At 53.6% G+C, this 19,728-nt stretch overlaps 1 protein-coding gene across 2 annotated transcripts in view; it reads right to left on the bottom strand.

Moving 5' to 3' along the window:
* Pdgfrb (platelet derived growth factor receptor beta) overlaps positions 1-15,657 on the bottom strand; it is a 38,971-nt gene extending 23,314 nt beyond the window's left edge. For both annotated transcript variants that reach the window (XM_041641395.1, XM_041641394.1), the window contains exons 1-2: positions 15,160-15,657; positions 790-835 (exon numbers count right to left, since the gene is read on the bottom strand). In XM_041641395.1, the coding sequence (XP_041497329.1) occupies positions 790-829 (40 nt within the window). In that variant the 5' untranslated portion in view covers positions 830-835; positions 15,160-15,657. The remainder of the gene's footprint in view (positions 1-789; positions 836-15,159) is intronic.
* Positions 15,658-19,728: the final 4,071 nt, after the last annotated feature.

Here is a 19,728-nt window from a genome sequence, read left to right on the forward strand (position 1 = left end):
GTCTGCACATCTTCCCATTCAACACAGGCCACTTGACCACTGTCAGGCCCTCAGGGGTTCCTGTCCTGGGTCTCTGCCTCTTTTGACTCTGGCCTCTAAGCCGTTCAGCTATGCTATGTGTAGGCGGTAAGCAAGAGAACGGGGCAGGAAATCCTGTGGAAGCAATCCCTAGGCCTCCAGTTCCTGCATTGCTGTTCAGGTCACTCCCTAGACCTCTCTGCAGCTCCTCAGTGAGCCGCTGAGGCCCCTGGGGCTTGAAGGATGGGGCAGGGTAGGGGGTTAAGATACGTATGTTAGATGATTGGTGACATCCCCTGGCGGAGGACCAGGAGAAGCAGCCGCCTTTACCATTGTACATCATTGTTCACAGTGAGGGTTTTAAAGGCCACACCCTCGTGTTCCCTGGTAATGAAAATCAGGACAGGTGCAGCCAGACAGCAGGGCCATCAAACCACGGTCAGTAGATCAGGCCACTGGCTCATCCCTGGTTGCCTGGGCATTTGCCCAGATCTTGGAGAGCTTACGGCAGGTATCCAGCTGGACCGAAACGGGATGGGGGACTGTCTCAGAGGCGCTGTGGGTGCAGAGGGATAAGTGGGGAACTTGGGCTGGTGGTTCTGGACGAGGAGTGACCTACTGAGGGGATCTAACAGACCACCTCCAAATACAGGGAAACTGAGGCTCGAGCATACTACAGAGCTTCCAGATTCTTGAGTCTTAGTGCTCCTGAGCATCACCACCGCCGGCTCCCTAGGATCCTCATCTTTGCCCCCCCCCCAGCCTCCTTACCTTTGATGACTGAAGCTGGCATCACACCAGGAAACCCCATGGTGCCCTGTAAAATTAAACGGAGATCAGGGCCCAGGGTGGGCAAAGGCAGTGCCAGGCCCACCTTAGACCTGGTTCCTGCAGAGTCAGCCCTGCTTGGGTTTCTAACCTCATGTCTCAAGGCTGCAAAGACATCCGGGGCTCCAATCCCTCTCCCTTCTGTTTCCAACCCTCATGTAGCCTTGTCTGTGTCCTTCGCCCATGGGTCTTAGATTCCCTATGTATTACCTAGGAGGTGGGGAAATTGGGCTAGCCAGGGGACTGCCAGCTCTGACAGCCTGTCCTCCGGGTGACAGTTCCAATACCAGGCACTTATCTGCCAGGACAAATATTTGGGAAAGTGTGATGAAAGGCCTGGGGGAGTAGAAGGGGGAGAGAGCCAGAGCCTGGAGAACTCCCGCAGCGCCCTCTGCAAGCACAACAGGAAATGGGACGGCTGTGGGAAGGGAAGTGGGGAGGGGGTGAGGGTCAGGACTGAGGAATGTGGGAGTGGGCTAAACCCCCCCCCCACACACACACACAGCACAGCACTGCCCAGGAGGCCTGGGAGAGAGAGGAACCAGGTTCTCAGTCTCAACTAATTTATCAGGTTTTGAGGTCCTTAATTTATCAGGTTTTGAGGTCCTTGGAGACCACTGAAGCCAAACTTTCAACGTCCATATGAGGAAACTGAGGCTCTGAGAAGCAAAGCCATTTCCACAAGGTTCCTAGCAGGGCCTGTCTGAGAGGGAATCAGAGAGTTCGATGGTGGGAACTGAGGAAGACAGAGAGAAGATCTGGAGGGTGCTGGAGCAGGGACACAGATGGGTGAATCTTTGATTGGTCCTTCCTTCACTAGCAATCAATCACCAATACTCAGGTATGGTCAGAATCATGGATGGAAAAACCCAGGAGGCAATCACATGACAGACAACGAGGAGCATCCTGAGATTGTGGGCCCAGTTTGTCTCCGCTCCGCCATGTTGCCTTTTCTAGGTTCCTCCCCAGGGCTGAGGAGTCAGGTCTCATGAACTCCACTGCCATCTCTTGTGCCAAGGCTGTGCCTGTGGACAGAGCCGTTAGCCAGCAAGGAGCTGACCAGTGAGGGCTATGGTCACACATGGTGTGTGAGACACAGGCAAAGCTCCCCAAAGTTTTGTTTAACACAAACTCACTCTGTAGACCGCTTCTCCTCCCTCCTCCTTTACCCTCTCTCCAGACAGCCTGCCTCGGGCTCCGGGTCACCCCTCTCAGAATTATTACTGGTCCAAACCTTCCTGATGCCCCCTCTACAGTCATTCCCCTCGCATCCCTCCAGGGCTGGCTCCTGCAGCTGGACACCAGGCCCTCTTCGGCAGCACAGACAGCATCGGGTACCCAGGCAGGGCCAACAGGCCCTTCAGAAGCCCATCTTCCTCTTGGTGGGTGCCCCTCTGGCTCCCCACTTCCTGCCAGAGATGCAGGCCAAAGAAAATCATTAGCAGCCCAGGCTGGGGGAGGGTTCACCCTAGCCTTCTTCCCCTCCTCTCCCAGCCTCCCCGGCTGGCCACACTGTTTATTATTCTAAAGGAGGAATTTGGCCTGCTGGCCAGGAGATGAGAGGTCACTGCAAGGAGTCTGGCCTGGCTCTGGCAGGCTGTGCTCACCATGTAGGTTAGAAACTCATGGCATGCAGACCCCAGCCCTACTACTTGATAGCACTCCCTCGTCTCTTCTCAGGCTCTCTCCTGCAGGGAAGAAGGCTGGGGGAGCTGAAAGAAAGACTCTAAGCTGGGAAGGAGTCTTCCCAAGTGGGAAGTAGAGACCCAGAGAAGCCCCGAATCATGACCAGGTCACATAGACACAAAGTGGGTCCCCTCACCAGATCCTTGAACCAGCTGTGACAATGACTGGGTCTCCTGCCTGCTCTGGGACTCATTTGCATATCCACTCACAGAGAGGTTGTGATGGTCATCTGTTTTGTTTGTTTGTTTTGGTTTTTTGAGACAGGGTCTCTCTGTATAGCCCTGGTTGTCCTGGAACTCGCTCTGTAGACCAAGCTGGCCTTGAACTCATAGGGTCCACCTGCCTCTGTCTCTACCTTTTTTGACTACTCAAAGAGAAGGTTCCAACTACCATTAATCTCAATGGGGTAACCTGAGGAAGTAATGATTGGTCAGGATTGCAGACGACATATTTGAGGCCACAGTACCTGGGAGTCCATGACCCACATCCCACTGACTTAGTGTGTCGATTCAGACACATTGTCTAAATGGCCTCAGTTTCTTCCTCAGTACAACTGGGAGTTGGATGGTTTTTCAGATGACTTCCCATCAGTTGAATCTGGGGTACCTCCAGGGTGGCGTGGACAGCAAACTACACGTCGAGGACTCATCAGAATGGAGCCTAGGCACCCAGCATAACCTCCTGGCCATCTCAATGTCTCTGTGCAATCTTAGCTTTCCATGTGGTGCTTTATGGAACATTTTGTGCTTCTGGAAGCGCTGTGTTCTGAGCAACCCCAGGAAGGACCAGGCAGCTAGCTAACTTGCCCTGATGGCATGCCTCTGACAACTTCCTTTCTTCAAGAGAGGGAGTTGTGCTTCAGGAAAAAGTTACCTAGGTCGCCATGGGCACCACATCAAGAGGCAGGCATCCCCTACCTGCCATGCTATCCCACCCAGTGAGTCCCCTATAGTGGAGAAAATTCCTAAATCCCACTCCTTGCAGTCAGAAAACCCTCAGCATTGCCCCTGTTCAGGAAAGGTCTAAAGAGGGGGGTCAGCTCAGCTTCTCCCAACAGATCTGAAGCACTCCTTAGGGAATCAGAGTGAGGCCCAAGGGAGCAAGCATGCTTGGGAGTCATCCCCGGAGCCTCAGCCTTCCCGCTCACAGGCACATACAACTCCCCACTCCTTTCCCACCAACTTAATCTAAATAAATCCAGCCCATCTTGGCCACATCCGCCAGCATCAGCTTTCCTCCCTCGGGGTCCCAAGGCTCCCACGACACAAGTAGTCTGGGAAGGAGGGGGGGACGCTGCACTGTTGCCAGAGGGAGGCCTGCACACGGTGAACACATGCACACAGCCCAGATGCTGCCTACGCTCTCTCTCACACGCTCTTCTCAAGCATACACATGTGTAGCTATTCGGATGGGTGCCCAACCCTCAGGCAGGCACAAACCATGTGCGTGCCCACAAAGGACACACATGCACACAGCTCCCCCAGTGCTCAGCACATGTGCCCACTGCACAGACCAATGCCTGGGTGCTTTACCACATGTCCATCAGAGACACAGTCAGCTGTGACAGTCACACGTATACCCCCCATGGGACAAATACAGAACACGTGTGCACAGGACCACAGTCACCTGTATCTGTGCACAGCACTGCATAAGGAGCTAAAAGCCTCATTTGTTGTGGTAGTTGGCATGCACTGTCTCACTTCATGCTCTGACAGCTCGGGGCAGGGAATAATTATGCCCATTTTATAGCTAAGAAAACCAAGGTGGAGACTGCTTTGGCAAATTGCCAAGAAATGCAGACCAGACAAGGGGAAAGTAGAGACCAAAATAAAGCAGTGTGTCTCTCCACTGCCTGCCACCCCCTGCAAGCTGGGCAGAGGGCAGTGGGTGGGGCCTGACGAAACAGATGGCTTTGAGATTAATGTAGCTGAGAGTCCATGGGACTTGGTAACTGCATGTCAGAGGGGCCCAAGGGGCAAATTTCAGAGATGAACTATGGAGGGCAGGAGGGCAGATGACAGGAAGAGAAAGCCGCGTTCTAAGAATGAGACTGCACAGGCTTAAGAGATGCTGCTGAGCTGGTTTCAAATGTGCAAGGTTCTGTTGGCACGGACTGGAGGCAAAGAGCAGGCCAGGCAGAAATGTAACCTCATGGGAGGGGGGAAAGCCAGCTGTGGCTCAAAGGGGCACTTGGTGCATTTGGTGTCACCAACTTCAGTTCCATCAAGTTCTGAATAAACAAGATACCCAAGCAGGAGGCCCGGTCCTGGGGTCGCAAGGTCGGAATCTTGGAATGTCAATGCCCTGCAGCCAGGAAACATCTAACTGATCCCTTCCTGAGGCTCACTGTACAGGTGGGGAAAAGGAGGCGTGGGGCAGGGAAATGAGAAGTCCCACTGGGTCTCAGCAGGATGGGTTCTGTGCCCACCTGCCTGGAGTCCCACTCCCAGCACCTGCTCACCGTCTAGAGTCTAGCTCCGCAGGGCTCCGCCCCTCCACAGAATGGTCACTTTCCTTAACCTGTCCCAGACACGGGGAGCCCCGTGACAGACTCAGGGGTGTGAGCCACTCAATTGCTGGCAAAAGGGGAACACAAACTTGCTTCGTGGTCTTGTCTGTCTTACAAATCAGGGGCCCTTCACAGCCCCTGGGTGGGAGGAACCAAACCTGGTTATTATTTTCTCTCTACAAGAAAGTGGAAGAACTTTCCAGGCTGGTGGTGTGACTCTCGGGACCCTTGCCCTGTGGATTTGGAATGCCGGGTTAAGGGTGGGGGTGGAGGGAGTCTCCCCAACCCCGACCGACCGGGATGCCATGACTCAGCTCAGAAGAGGCAGCCAGCTCTAAGCTGGGAGTGTGTGGGGGCAAGAAGAATCTGCAGCCAGGGACAGAATCCTTGGCGAGCGGCTGGACAGTGAGCAAGTGACAACAGCCTACTCTGGACCTGACAGACTTTGGCACTTCTAGCCTTCCCGTAGCCAGCTGATGTGGGTATAGCCTTATAGTACCAGTCAGGAAGCCCAATCCTGGGAGCCAGAGACCTGCCTGAGGCTCTGTGGCACTCAGGTAAAGGCGGCTTCTGAGCCATGGCTGTAGGAACGTAGGAACCATCTCTCGCACTCAGGCCACTGCTCCTCACTGTTGAGGGAGGAAGGTCACCGTCCCCTCAGTGGACAGTGTCCCCAGGGTCCCACACTCATCCTGTCTTCCTCTCCCCCAGGAGGCCTCCCCAGGGACACAATGGAAAAGAAATGGCCTATTTTCTGGAAGTCCAAAATAAAACGAAACATCTGTCTGGAAGGGAGCCAGGCAGATAAAGAAGGAACTGATCCCCCCTGCAACAGCACCCCCCACCCACACAGTGTGTGTGCTGGGGTTGGGTGGTGGGTGGAACAGCCTGTGGGAAAGTGTTCAGTGTGTGCTAGGGGCCCCAGGGAGGGAGCAGCCTGGGAAGGAGGTCCGAGAGGAGGATGGGAGGCCCAGTCATGCCCCTGCCCACAACCCAGCCCCCTGCAGAGCAAGCCCTTCCTGACTCCTGCCTCAGGCACCTTGCTGGCCTCAGGCTCAACCCCCATTGCTTCATCCCAGGCCAGATAGCCTGGCTCTGCAGATGCCCTGGGAGCCCAGGGCCTCACTCCAGCCCTCCCTCGTTAGTTCAGAAGAAACGGGGACATAGAGGGCCTTGGAGAGTGCAGGATGGCAGCAGCTCTACCTTAGGCCATCCCCACTGGGCCCACCACCCTTGGCACTGTCACAGGGGTCCTGTTTAAGGCCTTGCCTGCCACCAGGGCCAGGCTACTCCTGAGAATGATCTTGTCAGGTTCTCAGCCCAGTCCCCTAGGTCCTGCTACGTGCCTGTCTCACAGATGAAGAAACTGAGGTATAGAAAGGGCTCACATTATTTGCTCAGCTGTGGCTAGCGTGCAAACCCTTGGCAGACTGACCCTACCCCTGTCAACACACAGACCGATTCCCACCTACCCACTCACCCACTCACCTTTCTTGCAGGACTAACAGCTACAGGCCTACAGAAAGGACAGTGGGAGCCCGGGCAGCACCAGGCACATGCTAGTCTCGAGTCTGCAGCCTGCTTATTCCCATATCTGGACTTCTCAACACTGCCCTTTGAGCTAGGCCAAACCGAAGTCAACAGTCATCGGGGCTACAATCTTAGGACCAGCAGGGGTCACACATGCCCTGTTCCCCAACTCCCGTGCAATTGCATACAGCCTGTGATAGGAATCTTATCACTTCTCCCAGGGCCCTTTATACCCAGCGGCCAGGATCCTCAGAGGCCAGGCTAGCACCGTGGTCTTATACTAAGCACAGCCCATTTCACTATGTCCCCTTCCTCTCAGTTGGTCCTGCTTCTGTCCACCAGTTTCCCGTAACCACTGAACAATACTTTTCTTCTCACTCACTGTTTCAACCTGAAAAACCAAGAAAAGTCCCAACTAATTTGGAGCCAGACATTCTGCTCGGCGAAGTGATCCAGAAATTCTGTTATGTCAACACAGCAGTAGTTGGGAAATGTGCTCATTATACCCATTTCACAGAGGGGATCACTGGATCTCACGGAGGTGTGGTGACTTGTCCAAGGTCGAGTGGCCAATAATCAGAAGAGCTAGAACAGCATGCAAACCCAGGCTGGGTTGGGTCCAAAGCCTGTTTTCTGAGCCAGACAGTTGATCTTCGAACTAAGAGCAACTCTATCCACGGACAGGAGGATCCTCCAAGGTCAGGGCCCTGCCCCTCTCCTCACTGAGGGCAGTGTGCAGGGAACTGGCACCCGCATGTTCATCCAACAATTTGAGAGACAAAGTAGAGACAGAAATCAAAGCCCTTTGGAGACATCACAGTAGCACTCAGGAGAGGGGCGACTGGCACAAACCTTTAATCCCAGCACTCGGGAGGCAGAGGAAGGAGGATCTCTATGACACTGCAAGTTCTAGGCTGGCCAAGACTGTGTAGTAAGACTGTCTAAAACTCAGAGAGACGTCCTTGCAGAGAAAACCCGTTTGGCCTTGTCACTAAGGTCTCTGAGACAGATAATCTCGGCAGTCTGGCTCAGTGTGCTGCCAGGGCCTGCGGATCTGCCTCTACCGGCCTAGCACCCCCAGCATAGACACAGAACACTAGAGCCTGAATCCAGAGTTCCAGCCTTCACCTCCCCAGGCTGCTCTCCCTTCCCCCCACTCTCTAGAGCCTCATCTCGGGCTGGTGCCATGGCAACTGAGAACACCAGGCCTTGGCAGCTGAAGGAGCCCCTGAGAGGGGTCCCAGGCTGGGGCTGGGAGGGTGCAGCAGGCACAGACAAGCAAACCTTCTGTTTCCCTGGCCGCTGCCATCGGGACCAGCCGTAGGCTGGGGGGCCTCGGGGAGAATGCATTCTCAGAGCCAAGTGGGCAGGGGGCAGGCCTCGAATCCCAGTCCTACTGACCCACCAGCGCATGGCCTTCCCGCACCAGCCCATAAACCTGCAGACCAGGCAGGAACCACTGTGCCAACTATAGAGCATTGAGATTCCCCTCAGAGCCCTCCTGGGCGGTGAACCGGGAGGGAAAGCGTCCACGTTTCCATCACCCCGGCATTTTCTCAGCATCTTCCCTATCCCTTCCTGTAGGCTCTGCCCTTTGGCTCTCCCTTGGACTGTCTCGTGGCTTATCCTCTAGGCTAGAATCCAGGCCTGTGAGCTGAGTCACAGGGCCTGTGGATGAAGTTCACACAAGCCAATGCTTGGCAGAGGGCCTGGTACCCCATAGGAAGTCAGAGACCACCTTTTCCTCCCTCTCCACCCACGGGAGCAGAGTCACTTGGCCAGTCTGGAATGCTGACACCTGGTAGACGAGATTGGTCAGGGAGAGGATGCAGGTGATAGACCAGATGGCACAGGAGGCTCCATGGATGCTCTCCCATGTGTTACGTTGAGGCTCAGTTAGGAGTTTGTTCAGCTATTATTCCTAAATCTGATGATGTCTCCCAGTCTACGGCTGTCAACTAAGTCTTCTCTGTCCCTCGAATCTGACTCCCCACAGTTCAGGGACCATACCTAATGATTATGTGGGACCTCTCCAAATTCCCATTATGGGACTGAGCCTATAGTAGGTACTCCATTGATGCTTACGCAGCATGGGATAGAACAGCTATATGGAGTGAACTCCTCCATGCCGCAGACCTTGTCCTCAGCTGTCCCCTCGCGACACTGCTCTCTAGGCTGGGGACTGGGTTGGGCAGACAGGGGTGACTCTTTCCTCTTGGCAGCTGGTGGGAGCAGGACAGACAGACCTACAGTGTCCCAAAGCCAGTGAGCGAGCTCTCCCTGATGGCACCCAGGACAGGGAAACAGCATGGGAGCTCAGGCAGGTTGGGAGAGCTTCTCCATCTCCAGACCATTTAATCCACACCCACATCCCAGTCCTCGCAGCTGACAGTTGTGTGACCACTCTGCGTGGAGCTTGCCTGAGCGTGTTTTCTGAGGAGTGGCATGACAGCCTTCTGCTATTGCTATGACTGCTCAAAATGATGCCGGTGGCATCAACTATGATTCCGTGGGCTCTAGGACAGATGATGTCAGAGCAGGCTACTCCACAGAGCTCTTGTGTAAGCCACATTGAGGAACTGGGAAGGTGTCTGGGGGAAAGGGCAGTGATGAATCTGTTAGGCTAGAGCTGGGGTTCGTCTGCAAAGTGATAGGTGACCAGCAGGAAAAGAGGGCAAGCCTTTGGGAAAGGTTCAGGGTACTGTGTGACAATTTGGGCTTTGCCCTGGGTTTATCAATATACTGACTTTTAGGGGTTCAGCAGAGATGGTGAATGACTAGCCACTGATAAAGTCATAATGGTAAGCGTGTATGGGGGTGGGGCCTGTAGGAGAGACATGAGCAGGTATATGGGGTGGGTTGTGAGCTGGCATAAGAACGGTGGAGCCAGAGACTCCATTTTCCAGAATGAGGCCATGCTAAACCCAGACAGAGTCCCCAGCAGGAGCAGCTATGTAGTTTGTGGGGCAGGTGTAAAGTAAGGGGGCGAGGTAATTTTTGAAAGTTATTTGTAGCTTCAAAATGCTGCTTTGAGGGCATTATGCTAAGTGTGGGCCCTTCTCAGCACAGGGTCCTCATGAGGGCCAGAGCTGATGAAGTCACCTTTGGTCCTGGAATAAAGGGGAGGTCATCTGTCCATCATCCATCTATCCATCCATCCCTCTTGACGGCCATTAATTTCCTATTCACCATAGCACTATAGTTCAGTAGACAGACCCAGGTTGGGCATTGATAAAGGCACAGGTAATACAATCTTAATGTAATCTTAATACAGGTAAGACTAGAATGGCCCATATCGTTGAGCCTGAATGTTTACCTTCAAGCCCAATGCTAAGGATTAAGAGAAGTCAGGGCATCTGTGGCCAGTTTAGAAAGCTGGTTCTTGTCCCTCTGGAGTGGTCTGGGTATCCCTGCTATCTCTGTTCTTTTTATGCTCAGGAGAAGAAGAGCTGGTGGTACCACAGTTCTTGGGGACCCACTTTCCAGGAAATGAAAGTAACAAGGTCACCAACAAAATGTGGCAAACAGCCATAATAAGCCTGGCAAAAGGGCCGGGGTGCAGGTCAGTTGGTGGAGTGCTTGCCTAACATGTAAAAAACTCTGGGTTTGATCCCCAGCACCACGTAAATTGGGCATGGTGGTGCACGTCTGAACCTCCACCACACAGGAGGTGGAGGCAGGAAGGTCAGACATTCATGGTTAACTTCAAGTACATATCAAGTACATACCAAGCAAGTGTGGGCTACAGAAGACATTGTATACAGGAGGAGGAAGAGACTGCAGCCATGACACATGGGAGGGGCACTGAGTGCTGAAAGCAGAGCTGGGAGGGCCTCTGCAGCAACCCCTTTCCCTCCTCTTTTCCTCTTCATAGAAGAGAAAACTATGGTCAGAATGGAGAAGTGATGGGCCTGGAAGCCTTCTGACCCAGAAAACCACACCCGGGGGTGCGCATCCTCCAGGCTCTTTGGGTTGTGCCTGAGTGAGCAGAGCACTTGCCCTGCAAGAAATCTTGGTCCCCAGCACTGCATAAAACTGGGCACAGCGGGGCATGCTTATAATCCTAGCACTCAGGGAGTGGAGGCAGGAGGATCAGAAGTTCATGGGCAGCCACGGCTACAAATCCAGTTTGAGGCCAGCCTCAGATACCTGAGACCCTGAGAGAAGGGAGGGGTGGGGGTGAGCTTTGTTCCTCTTCTGTACGTATCTGTCCTGTAGCCTTACTCCTGACGGTTGAGGAGCCTGGTCCACAGACAGCAGCTGGTGCTTGTATGCCTCTTTTTTTTTTTTTTTTTTTTTTTTTTTTGGTTTTTCGAGACAGGGTTTCTCTGTGGTTTTGGAGCCTGTCCTGGAACTAGCTCTTGTAGACCAGGCTGGTCTCGAACTCACAGAGATCCGCCTGCCTCTGCCTCCCGAGTGCTGGGATTAAAGGCGTGCGCCACCACCGCCCGGCTATGCCTCTGTTTTTTAGGTGATAATATGGACACGGGCATGCTCCATCACCTGTGGTCTGCATAGCTTGAGATAGAGCCTTTTTTTTTTTTTTCTGACTTTGGGTCTACCCCCATACCGTAGTGAAATCAAACCAAATGAGTCCCGAAACCCTTTTCATCTCTGACATTCAGGCAATTCTTGAGCCTCTGACCCTCCCCAGGGACAGCGCTGTCCATCACAGAGCGGAGAAGCTGGACCTCTAGGAGATGAAAGTGCCAAACATCAAGACATCAAACAGGCGTACGCGGAGGCCGGAGTGAGGGTATTAATGTGATTAAAGCTGTACACAGACATACTTTGATTTTCCACCCACCTGCATCAGGCTGAGCATTATCTGAGCCCCCAAGAAAGTGCTTGGGAGTAGAAGAGCCTTGGAGCCAAGTCTGGGGATTCAGAAAGCTGTTTTCTGAGTCTTTGGATTTAAGACTTGGTGGTAGAGGGGTTACCAGGTGGGCTTCTGTGCAGAAAGTAGCAAGTGTATGAATTCTATATCTGATCCCACAGAAGTGGGTCCCTGGGCATCCATTCCCACCACTTCTGCTAATGCCCCTCTTTCTTTGGGGCCCAAGCCTACTTCCTCTTCAAACCAAAGCTCAGCCCCGAAAAGGACATACAGGATCTTTCTTGTACAGCCCTCACACCCTACTTCCCAGACCTCCTTGCTCTCAGGAAAACAGGCTGCAGGAATATGTCCTGGGACGGGAAACTGAGCACATTAAAGGGCCCCTCTCCTGTTTAGAAAGTTCTCCTCCTTATTATAGGTTGAGGTTTTCCATTAGCAGTCATTGATCCAGACCTCTTTCTGCAATGTGTAGAGACAGGGTAAGAAAAAACTCTTTCATTGTAAAGTTAAATATGCATGATCCCTGAGTACACAGCAGGGCCTGTGCGGCTGCCAATCTGCTCTGGCAGGGCTTGGAATCCTGGGATTGTTCTGTGGTGGCAGGGAGCTTAGTGATCATCGAGGTCAACCTCTTTGTTCAACTGAGGGAGGACTGAGGCCCATGGTCACATGGTATTCTGGGACTTGAGGCCCCGCTCTGGAATGCTGAGGACAGATGAGGCCAGTCCTCGGAGTTTATGCTGGGTCCCAGGCCCCACCCAGCCTCTTCTCACAAGGCTCTGAAATCAGAAAACCCAAATGTTGATCCCAGATCCTCTTACCTCCTATCTGTGGGACTCTGGGCCACTGATTTAGCTTCTTTGGGCACTTCCCCATCTATAAAATGGGAAGAATTTGTATCTACTCCTCGAGATGGCAAGATTTTGTTAACCTAGCAGATATGTAGGAACTTCCTGAATGCCAAGCACTGAGGACCAAAGAGAGAACTTCAAGGTTTCTTCAAGGCAGGAACACGGTTAAAACACTCATAATAACTAACTGTTCAGGACTTGGTTCTGCTCATGTTAGCTGAGGTGCCACAGAGGCACCTGGGGAGGTGCCACGCCCTTCTCCCAGCTCCCTGCTTCCACAGTGAGTTGTCTATGGAAAAAGTCCCATTCCAGGGACCTACTGTTCGGGATCCAGAGCCATCTGGAAGGAATAGAAGGGCCTTTCCGGAATGTCTAGTGATTCTCTCTCTCTCTCTCTCTCTCTCTCTCTCTCTCTCTCTCTCTCTGTCTGTGTGTCTGTCTGTCTGTCTGTCTCTTCTCTCTTCTCTCCATACCACAAGGCCTATCCAGAACAAAAGCCAGATTCCCTCTTACAGCCCCAGGGCATCTAGTCTCAGAGTCAGCCTGTGTACTGGCTCTGGAGAAAGAGGTATTAGATACCAGTCCCTTCCATAGTCAAGGTCTTTAGGGCTGTACATCATTTTTCTAGCCGGATGCTCACGCACAGAAAGTGGAGGGCACATGTTCTGCTCTCAGCTGTGGTCACAGGTCCCACCCGACAGGTTACAGAGATCAGGCACACACCTTGTATCTTGGTAAACCCGGTTCACAGAGAAGACAGAGGCTAAGTAAGAGAAACAAAGTGCTGGCCGGGGCCACACACCGAGACAACAGCAGAATCAAAAGTCAGCACCTGGCTATGCTTGGTAATGCACACTTTTGATCCCAGAACTCTGGGAGGCGGAGGCAGGGGATTTCTGTAAGTTCAAGGCCAACCTGGTCTACAGAGTGAGCTCCAGGACAGCCAGGCCCTGCCTCAAAACAAACACCTGGTGTTGACCATAGGGCTCACAATCCCTAGGTATGGAGCAGCCCAGGGACGCCCACAGGGTGCTCATGCAAGAATAGGCTCGGATTTGGATCCCCTGGGCTTCCTGCTGCCTCCCTACATCTGCTAGCAATTACACATCCATCTTTTTCCCCCCTCCCCCCCCCCACAGAGGAAAGAGAGCTGCTGATAACACTGCCATGCTGTGGTCTGAACTGCTTCCCAGACAGCCTCCCTCCTCGCTCAGGACCAGAGATGGGGGATCTTGGGGCATCTAGGCCTGATGCTACAGCTTCTGTTGGGGATGATGGAGGCCGGGAGGAAGCACTGCAGGAGGAGTGAGACTGCCCAGATGATGCAATGCCAGGATGTATGGGGCACACAGTTTGGTTTGCTTCCCCCTCAGCCTAAACACTAGCGCTGATGTGTGAGCCTGGAGTCACTTAGCTTTGGTTTCCTCGTCTGCAAACAGGGATAACAACACTGACTCTGAAGCCTTGTTACAAGGCATACAAAGTGTACACCCAGCTCGCCTGTGACAGTGCCTCTGTGACAGTGTGACCCCTATGCTGGGGCTCCAGGGGCACCTGCCTGGAGACAGGGGAGGACTGATCACTTTAGAAAGGCCTGTCAGAGGCGTTAGGGAATCCTGGCCACCACATTCTCACTTCCAACCCAGGGTCAGGCACTGAGGCTGCAAAGCAGCCAGAGTTGGTTCCGAACAGGCTGTGGTGGGCAAACTGTGAGAAGAAGAGAGGCCGGGTGTCAGGGTGCTAGTAGAAAAGGCACAGCAAGCACCTGAAGACTGGAGGAAGCAGAGAGGGCTCCCTGGAAGAGGTATGGTTAGAGGGACCAGGAGAAGGAAGTAATGAGGAAGAGCATTCCAAGCAAGAGGGATGGAGGGGCAGGCAAATGCCCACAGGCAGGGTGGTGCAAATTCCTTTCACAGATCCTAGAATCTAACCATCTGGAACCAAGAAACCAGGCTGGAACCATGGGTCCCAGTCTGGGGCAGTGGGGTAGAGGAAGTTTAGAGTCATTTCAGCCCATAGGCTGAGCAATGGTTGGTTCAGTGGTCATCACATCAAGGTAGAGAAAGAAACCATCCCTGCATCCCAGAGGACATTCAGAGTGCTGGGACATTCCTTCTGCAAGAGGAAGCTGCAGAGAGATCTGGGCAAAAGGGAATTGTGATGAGAATCTGTTCAGATTTTAGGATAGAGTAGAGGGGAAGGAGCAGAGTCCTGAGGGAGAGAGCAAACTGGGAAACAGACCTGGAACAGCAGGAAATGGGCCAGCCACCACCCCCTTCACGGAGCAGCCCCCCAACCTGATAGCCCAGAACTAGATCCCACCCCAGCAACAGCACCACTAGGCCAGTTGGTAAACTTCCCTCCATCCAAAACTTTGAGACCCAGAATTTTCTCAGTGGCTAGGGTTTTGGAAGGACATCTTAGGAATCTGGAAAATTTGCAAATCTATTTAAGATCTCTAAAGTAGGCCTGGCAATTGACTGGCCTAAAGCCAGACTAAGCCTTAGGCACAAGACTTGGTCCAAGGGACAGGGGCTAGGATCCTGAGGTCCCCACTTCTGCAAAAACTATTAGCCACCTCTGGATCACCCTCCCCTGGCCCTGCTATCTCTCCCATCCTCCACAGCCTTTGCTGTTCCTTGGAAGTCCTGCTCAATTGGCACCCAGAAAGCTCTGGGGGTGTCGGAAGAGGTCTGGCAGGCAGCAGCATTGAGGGAGCAGCAGGTAACCATAAGAGGGGGGGAGAAGGACAGCCCTGCTATCAAGGGGGAGTTCCTGCTCTCCTCCCATCTGATTTTGTTACAATGTTTCCCTTTCCCCCCCCCTGAACAAAGAGGCACAGGCTGGGGCAGAGAGGCGACAAGAAGACATGGGATGGGTTTTCTGCTCCCTGAACTTACCAGGCTACAGATGGCTTCTGGTGTGGGCTATCACCCCCTCCAGGAAGTCCTCCTCACTGTCCTCTGTTATTTTGCTGGACCCAAAATGGACAACAGTAGAAGGGCTGGCCTGATTGCGGCAAGCCCTGGGAGAGTTGAGGGAATGGAGAGGGTGCTCAGGGGTGAGTTGCAGCCCGGCCCCTCCTCACTCCAAATGCATCCTTTGGGAGGAGCGGAACAGCCTGGAGGGGCCGCCCTGGGTCTCGCTGGCAGGCAGAAGGCTGAAGACTGGTCTGGGCCCGGTCAGGCTCTGGCCTCCTCTCTGTTCTCCTCTTTCTCAAAGTTACTCCCAGAGCAAGCTTTAGTCTCAGATAGGGCAGCCGGGACTGTGACCACAGTCAGCCCCAGCGCTCACACCACTGTGGGCTTTACGTGCCTCCCCCCAACACCACACACTTTGGGGGAAAGGCTGCAGGGCCGATTCTGATTGGCCAAGCTGGGGGAAGGGGGGGAGGTGGAGCAGGGAGGGTGGACGGCGTGTGTCTGTTTTCAATTTCAGGTTTTTTTTTCTCCCTCTCTCTTTCTTTTCCCCCAAGTTTCTTGTTTTTCTTCCTCCTTTCTCTCTGCTCCCTCCCTCCTCCACCGGCTTGCTCAGGATGTGAGGGGATGTTTAGAAATTCCGCTGCCCACGCCAGCCACTGAGTCACTGTATTAGAGTGGCCTGTTCTACTTGCCTGCTGCCTGTCAAAAGGAGTCTCCCTTCAGCACAGCACCTGGGGTGGGAGGGGGTGTGGTGTGCCTCTATGCCTTAGTTTCTCCATCTGTAAAGGAAGGACTGCTAAGTTGTGTAGCGAATTCAGCTCTGACTCGGTGAACAAGCCCACTGAACATTCGCCCTGTGTGAGGAACTGTACTATAGTACGAGACCACCTGAGTCAGAGAGACATTCCCAGACAAGCAGGGACCCCCTAGAGGAGTGGCCGACCGACAACCCCACAGAGGATACCTGAAGGAGGCTGGAGGCGATCAGATAGCACTTGGTCATAGGGCCTTCAAGGCTGCTACCACGGAGTCCTGACTTTTCACCTGGGGCTGGAGCTGTCTCCAGGCTGTCTTACACTTTGGGTCTGATTTCTGTCCATCTCTGCATACAGATGAGTCAATCATCAGAGGAGTGTCTGACTAAACACTCAATGCAAGATTAGAACCACTAAGCCACTGAGAGTGGTGGAGCAGTGCCTGTGACCCCAGACAGGCACACCAGAAGACCAGTCTTAACTACACAGGGAGACGAGACACGGTCAGAGAAAAACAGCATACTCTTAGATTCCAAAAACAGACAGTCTTACAGGCAGACCACCCCAAGCGTGATGGGATTCTCGCAAGCTGCGGCAACCTCCCAGGAGCCAGTGGGACCCTACAGGACCAGCCCCGCGAGCACTTGGAGCCGAAGCACCGGATGGTGGGAGACAGCCTGGTTTGTGCATCCCCTCCTCCTGGTCCCTGCTGTAGATTATTCCCCTCTATCTCTTGTTAGTTCCACAGACAGGGCTTAGGAGGACAGTGCCTATCTCCCTGGAGATACAAGGGCTTTCCTTGCTTCACTGCCACGCTTCTGACTGGACTCTCCAGGCGGCCCTGGCAGAGCCTGGTGTGTTAAGCTCTGGTGTCAAGTCTCTGGCCTGGGGCCCCTGAAACTATCCCAAGAAGGATAACATCAGCCTTGTTTCCTCCAGAAGAAACAAAGGCCCAGAAGTGAACTGGCACAGGAGGGAATAAGACTTGCCCAGGTTCACCCAGCACATTGCTTCACGTGTTCATGCCTACCCCCTTTTAACACCTTAAAGTCCCTGAGAAAACAGGAAAGGTATTATTTGCCCTGTTTTAGGGCAAGGAAACCGAGGACAAGTTCAATGAGCTTCTTGAGCTCCCACAGCAACAGCAAGGGTGGAACTAGGTTGTCTGAAACCACACTCACAGAGACAGGCACCCTGACCTGCCTTTCTCCTAGCATAAGGTACCACCTATGGGGTTCCTGTCCATCTCACTGCCCTTCTTCCCGAAGCCCCTGGCTGTTTCTCTTCCACCTACCTCTCTAATTCCTGGTCTTTTGGTGTTGTTGTTTTGTTTTTTTGTTTTTCAAGACAGGGATTCTATGTAGCTTTGGAGCCTATCCTGGAACTAGCTTTTGTAGACCAAACTGGCTTCAAACTCACAGAGATCTGCCTGCCTCTGTCTCCCGAGTGCTGGGATTAAAGGTGTGCACCACCACTGCCCGGCTGATTCCCTGGTCTTAAACCCCTAGTCCTCAAAGATCCACTGGGTATTGTTTCAAAAGCACTTGGAGCCTTGAATAGAGCCACCTCTCCCCAGCCCTGGGGAAACTGAGTTCTAAGATGTGGAGAAGGGGTGTCCCAGGTCATGCACAACTAAGTTCTGTCCTCTTTTTTACCTTGTCTTCTGTGTCCCTATATCCCAACTTCCCCATCTCTTCTCCAGTCCCACCAAGGTCTAAAATCAGGGGCATCTGAGATTCCATTCTTGAACTTGCCACCACCCTATCTCAATAGCAATTGCTCAACAGAGTACTGGGCGGGACTGTGTGGAAGAGGGGACTCTGACTGGCCCAGACCATGTAGGGCAATGAGTCTCTAGAAGGTGAGCCTGGCCCAGGGCTTGGTGTCCACACAGGGTCATGGGGGAGCATGGATGATGCCGAAGGTCACAGGGTCAAGCCTACACAGGAATTTCCTGTGCCAAAGACTCCACCAGAAATTGCCAACTCCCTGGGTTTGAGCCCCAAGTCACAAAACAGAGAGAAAGAGAGAGGTGAAGAGAAGGGGGAAACTGTACCCTAGAATTTCACTTGGTTGTGTTCATCTGGACTCTCAGACCAATCGCAGGGACCAGAATAGCTTACAGGAAGCAAGGAGTGTCCACTCCTTAGTCCCGAAGGAAGTGAGGACACCTGGCCCTGGACTTTCAGTCACTGGATGGGTCCCTATCTTATCTGAGCCTCAGTTTCTCAGTTGGGGGTCACTGCTGCACAGGACTTTGGGATGTTCGTCTGCAGGCCCCCTTCATGGCTGGATATTGACTAGGGAGGGGATGATGGCAGATGCTGGAACAGGGACAGCTGGGGGCCAAAGATGCAGCACAGAGGGGAGGAGAGGTGGCGGCGGCTCCCCAGGGGAAGCTGGGGGCTGCCATTTCCGGCCAGCCCAGCCTGTCCGCTGGCCCATCTGGAATCACTTAGCTCTACCACCATTAACCCTTGGTGGGCACAGGAGCTGTTTCTCCTACCACTGATGGTGGTGGGGGCAGGAGATCCAGAACTACACAGAGTGCCACAGGGTCCTTCCAAAGGATCATGAGGCTAAACTGTCACAGCTGAAGGTAGATTTGGCACCCAGAGACTAAAGTTGGGTCAGATTCCAGCCTCTCCGTTCCAGGCTGGAGGACCTGAATGAGCCTCAGTTTCCTGCTTTAGAACACAGGTAAGTCAGGGGCTGCCAAGATCGTCACTGTCCTCCAAAGCAGCATGGTGCCTGGAAAAGCGACAGGGCAAAGGTGGCTTCTCTCTTTCAGAGTACCCCATCACTAAGTGCTTCTGTACTTGCTGCTTCTTCACAGTTCTGTAGGGATGACGTAGCACCATCACGCTGGGGCGGCAAACATGGCCCTAGCCCCACTGTGGACAGAGCAAACCATGCACATCCACTCCCTGCCCATACCCTAGAAGCTAGTTTGGCTACAGTCAAACAGTGAGGGTGATGGGGAGAGCTCAGAGGGGGCTTGAGGTTTTGGGGCACCACACTTCTCACCCCCACAGTCTGACGGCATACTCAGGGGGTAAGGGCTGAGCTTACCAGCCCAGTTGCTTCTTAGCTGTATGACCCGCAGAATGCCCCAGCCTCGGGACTTTAAAATAGGGATACAAGTGCGTAGCTCACATGCTAGGAGAGGCATACAGGACCCACAGAGTTTGTTGCAAGCCCGAGGCAGAACAGTTAAGAGTGCTACAAAGAATAAGGGATCCTCAGGTATTCCCAGGAGCTGCTGTCACAGGAGTCCATGACCAGAGCTGGAGGGAGGCCTCTCCACACATTCATTTTACAGCGAAGTTAGGGGCCGTGACAGAAGCGGCTCATGCCAGGCCACGTGATCCTGCAGTGTGGGTCCAGATGTGACTGCAGCGAAGGCTGGCTCTCAACATTTACACTCACGTTCTGCCTTGGAGAGGGCGTCCAGACTATGTGCAAACCCTCAACATCTCCCTCACCATCAGAGCAGGAAGCAGCACTCCGTGGGGTGAGCCGAGGGGCCGGAAGGGGAGCCCCCGTGGGAGAAGTCCCAGCATTCACAAGGCAGGGCCAGCAGCTACCACAGCTGGCTCTCCCACGCTCCTGGAGCTGCCCTGAAAGCTCCCAGGGCAGGCATGGGGTGTGAGGAAGCAGCGCACGTCCCAGACCTTAGCTAGACCATCTCAAGTGTCATAAGGGCGTGTTCAGCACAAGTCATGGACGGGTCTGGAGGATGGAGGGTTTCATGGGGATATGCCTGAGTTTCAGGACCCCCAGCATCCTTCCC

The sequence above is a fragment of the Microtus oregoni genome, unplaced genomic scaffold (genome assembly GCF_018167655.1).
Source record: "Microtus oregoni isolate MIOR12 unplaced genomic scaffold, Mior012 000069F_ref0000032, whole genome shotgun sequence".
NCBI lineage: Eukaryota > Metazoa > Chordata > Mammalia > Rodentia > Cricetidae > Microtus > Microtus oregoni.